General features: G+C 41.5%; 1 protein-coding gene across 1 annotated transcript in view; it reads right to left on the bottom strand.

Annotated features, from left to right (window-relative positions):
* Nucleotides 1-4118, bottom strand: part of SPAG5 (sperm associated antigen 5) — a 49162-nt gene that overhangs the window by 9277 nt on the left and 35767 nt on the right. Inside the window, exons 19-20 of the mRNA XM_018554991.1 lie at nt 3922-3996; nt 1516-1596 (exon numbers count right to left, since the gene is read on the bottom strand). Of these exons, the coding sequence (XP_018410493.1) occupies nt 1516-1596; nt 3922-3996 (156 nt within the window). The remainder of the gene's footprint in view (nt 1-1515; nt 1597-3921; nt 3997-4118) is intronic.

Raw genomic sequence — 4118 nt, 5'->3', positions numbered from 1 at the left:
TAAGCCGTCCCGAATATAAGCCGAGGTACCTAATTTTACCACAAAAAACTGGGAAGAAGTATTGACTCGAATATAAGCCGAGGGTGGGAAATGAGGCAGCTAATGGTAGATAGATACCAATAAAATTACATGAATATTTATTTAAAAGAAAAACAATAACCTAGCTCTGTAAGTGGAAAAGGGGGTACAGGGCTACATATAATGTACTACGGATCATTTAATACATTCATATTAGCAGAGGATAATTGTAAATCTATTGTTCAGTGCACTCTATATGTAGTATATAGTACATGTACATATAGAGTGCCTGCAACAATACATTTACAATGATCCTCTGCTAACATGAATGGGTTAAATGATCCATAGTACAGGGCTACATACAGATCATTTAATACATTCATGTTAGTATAATTGTAAATGTATTGTCTGCACTGTATTAGCAGTATATACTCTATATAGAGTATATACTGCTAATACAGTGCAGACAATACATAAATGCTTAATAAATCCCCCCCCCAAATCTGCCCTCACTCACTGTGTCCGTGTGCCGGAGGGAGCAGGGACGAGTCAGCGGCGCGCTGGTCCAGTGGGAGGAGCTCCAGGTGGGGTCCTAATTTAGCTGACTTAGAGGTGCCTGCCCGATAATTACAACCCCACCTGGAGCTCCTCTCGCCTGACCAGCGCGCCGCTGACTCGAGTATAAGCCAAGGGGGGCACTTTTCAGCAAAAAAAATGGGCTGAAAAACTCGGCTTATACTCGAGTATATACGGTACTCCAAAATCAATCTAATCAGAAAGACATTGAGGGAACCCCAAATCAGAGATGGTAACTGGCAGTCTTGCCTCTTCTAAAGCCATGGAAAAAAAACAGTATTCAGTGTGACGTACGCCCGGCCCAGACCCGCTGTATGCTGTACGTCAATCCCACGTGACCATACACAAAAGTCTGAACCGAGCGTGAGCGTCATATTCAGCTATGCAGGGGAGGTGTGGGAGCACAGTTAGAACTTCTGTAGTCATCACCAGCAAGTAATTGGTTGAATTTGACCACAACTCTGGTGTGGCTGCAGTAGAAAACCTAGGACGATAAAAAAAGGGAATGCGGCCCTATCCAGCAGAGCTAGTGAGAACTCTGATGTGGCAGGCCATATAAACCATACGGTATTCTAGGAGGAGCAGCAGTAGAGCGATGCTTCAAGGCTGAGTGTTTGGAAGGAGCTCAAAGCACGTGCAAACACTTCAACCAATGGATGACGTCTGCTCTCAGTCCCTTGGTTTTAACACCTTTCGCGTTCAAGCGACAGAAAGGCTACAGAAACGACATATCCTGCTAGGACTCCAAGCAAAAGACTGGAGTCTGCTGGTAATAGGAGGGGTTATTCAGGCTGGCCTACAAATTTGTTTGCCAGTGTCCAATCCTACAGGTAGCAGTATAACCCAACAGTAATCACTTTCGGTTTCCCTTAATAGACAACAAAGAAACAATTTTTACCTAAGCTTAGCTTCCAATATTACCTTTCTTATTTTTTCAATAAAACCATCCAGCTTCTTAACTTCAGCCTCTGAGTGAGCAAGATTTGCTGTCAAAATATCCTTCTATAAAATTACATGAAAAAAAAGACACATGTAAAAATGCGTAATGAGACAGAAGAGAAAATCTGACCTCAAATTACAAACTTCAGTAAAATGCAGGTTAGACAGTTTATTAGGTTATTTTCATTTGTGGTGCAATAAAACCCATTATTTTGCACATTAACTTCCAATGCATTAAAAGGAGAACTATGAGGTGAGTGATTTCCACTCATCCTCATAGTTAGAGCCGACCTGCGACAAAGAAGCCGTCACCGGTCGGTTCCATTGATTGGGAAGTGAGCAGAAACATGCACCGATCCGCTCACTTCCTGATCGTCTCCCTGCAGTGAGTGGTGACTGGAAGTCACCGCTCCCCGCAGGGATTCCCCCCTACCCTCTCTGATCTTCCAGTGCTGAGTGGATGAACGGATAAGGGAGGGGGCAGGCACAGCTGGCTCTGCCTCTAGATGGGCAGAGCCAGCTGTCACTCACGCAGCTGGGTGGATCCAGACAGTATTGTCGGGATCCGTTCCGGCTGCAGCGCTCAGTATTGCCCGCGACATACTGAGTTTGGGTCACTGGAGGTTAGTATATGTCCTCCCATGACCCTGAACAGAACTATGGGGAAAAAAACACTTACCCCGTCAGCAGTGCCATCCGTCCGTTCTTTTACAACGGGCGGACGGCAAGTGGTTAAGGCAGCCATATTATTATTATGTATGAGCAATTAAAAAAAAAGGTAAGCAGCCATTTTTATTTTCAAGGTTAAATTATGTGAATGGAAATATGTAAACATATAAAGTAGGTGCTAACTCAATTTGGTTTAAAAAGTGGAAACACTTTAGCCACTTGTTCTTCGGCCATTGTATATAAAATGGACGAACGGCTCGCTTTTGGATGTGGGTTGTCGTAAATAAAAATAAAAAAAATTTCCTGTTCACATGCACCCCTAGTAGGACACTGTAAACATTTTAAACAGCTGACCATGGCCGTTACATACAAGTATTTGGGAGGCTATAAAGCAGCTCGATTGCTTGTATGGTATGTGGGAGTGTGCACCCCCTCTGATGCCAGCTATTCCGGGCTCCGCTGTACTCCATTCGGACCCTGGACTGGCACCTCGAGTCTGTGTACATTGATCGGAGGGTGATCAGTACACTTCCAGCGGCTTGACTCTCTTCCAATCGCTGAAAGAGGAATTCATACGAATTACATCACTTCTGGTTTCAGTGTGTCATTACTCCAGCTGTGGTAGCAGGAGAAGAAGCTGAAGTAGATTTCTGCTGTCTCCATAAAAAAGGACCTGTCGCTGTATCTGTGCTATTACATAGGGGACTTGTTAGCCGAGTTACATATTAAAAAAGGTTTTAAAAAAAAATCAGGTCACATAAAAAATCTTAACGTCCTTGCCCCCATGTACACGCACATACAAACTCAGCAGGAGCACCTATGTGAAAACAAAGATTATGCACATATCACCGCAAACGTTGGAGTGCAAACAATAATTCTAGGGCAATTGATCACCGTAAACACTAAACTGATGAGCGGTAAAAGATTTTAAAAGTGTTGCCTACATGCAATTTAAGATATGGTAGTTTATGATTTCATGTGTGCACACAATGTTAAGGCTTCACATGTTTGTTGTCTGACATGACCCCCATCTTTTGTATTGTACAAAAAAATTGTTTCACAACAGAGAAGTTTTTTATGTTTTTTGTTTAAAACTTTTTTCTGTACTTTTTTCTTTATATATATAGTAAAAAATAAAAACAGTAGTGATTAAATACCACCAAAAGAAAACTATTCCCTCTATCCCCAGAAAAGATATAAAATTAATTTCAGTACGGCATTGCATGACTGAATAAATGTCAAAGTACCTCAGTACTGAATACTGAAAATGGCCTGACCAGGAAGGGGGTTAACACCGCAGTCTTCAAGTGGTTAAGGTGTTTTCTATGTGCTAATACAATTAGATATGCATTTTAAATTTGTAGTTATAATTTACCTATCGCATATTGGGCAAACTGTTGGAGGTCTGTATTCATAAACAGGTTAAGAAATTCTCTTCTACATATACATTTGTTCTGACCGAGTGAGGCTAAACAGGTCTTCAGATTATCAGTCTTGTGCATGAATAGCACCTGCAACAGGTTAGGGAAATCTAAGCAGCCATTATGTTATGGACACTGTGGCTTTTTCTTTTAGATCACTCATTCAAACTAGTGAAATTTTAAAATGCGAGTGTGACCACAAGAACGATGGTATCCGGTCTTCAATAGCTCATGCTATACGTGACGGACAGTTTGCTTCAGGCCTTTACAAAGGTATATTTGGAGAAAGAGTACTTACATGTCTGATTAGTCTCTGTACAGCTTCAGTCTTTGAATATTCTGCGTCAGAAAGCTTTAAACTCAGTGCAGTTATCTGGAGGAAAATAAAACATGAAGCCACCATTACAGTGAACATCTATACCAGACAAACCAAGAACAAATATTGAACCAAATAAAAATGTTCAGAGATTTAATGCCTATAACCATGCCTTAGGG

Source organism: Nanorana parkeri, unplaced genomic scaffold, assembly GCF_000935625.1.
Source record: "Nanorana parkeri isolate BGI_ZX_2015 unplaced genomic scaffold, ASM93562v1 scaffold181, whole genome shotgun sequence".
NCBI classification, from domain to species: Eukaryota; Metazoa; Chordata; class Amphibia; order Anura; family Dicroglossidae; genus Nanorana; species Nanorana parkeri.
Note: the sequence above shows the minus strand (reverse complement) of the source record. Positions and strands in the feature narration are given on the sequence as shown.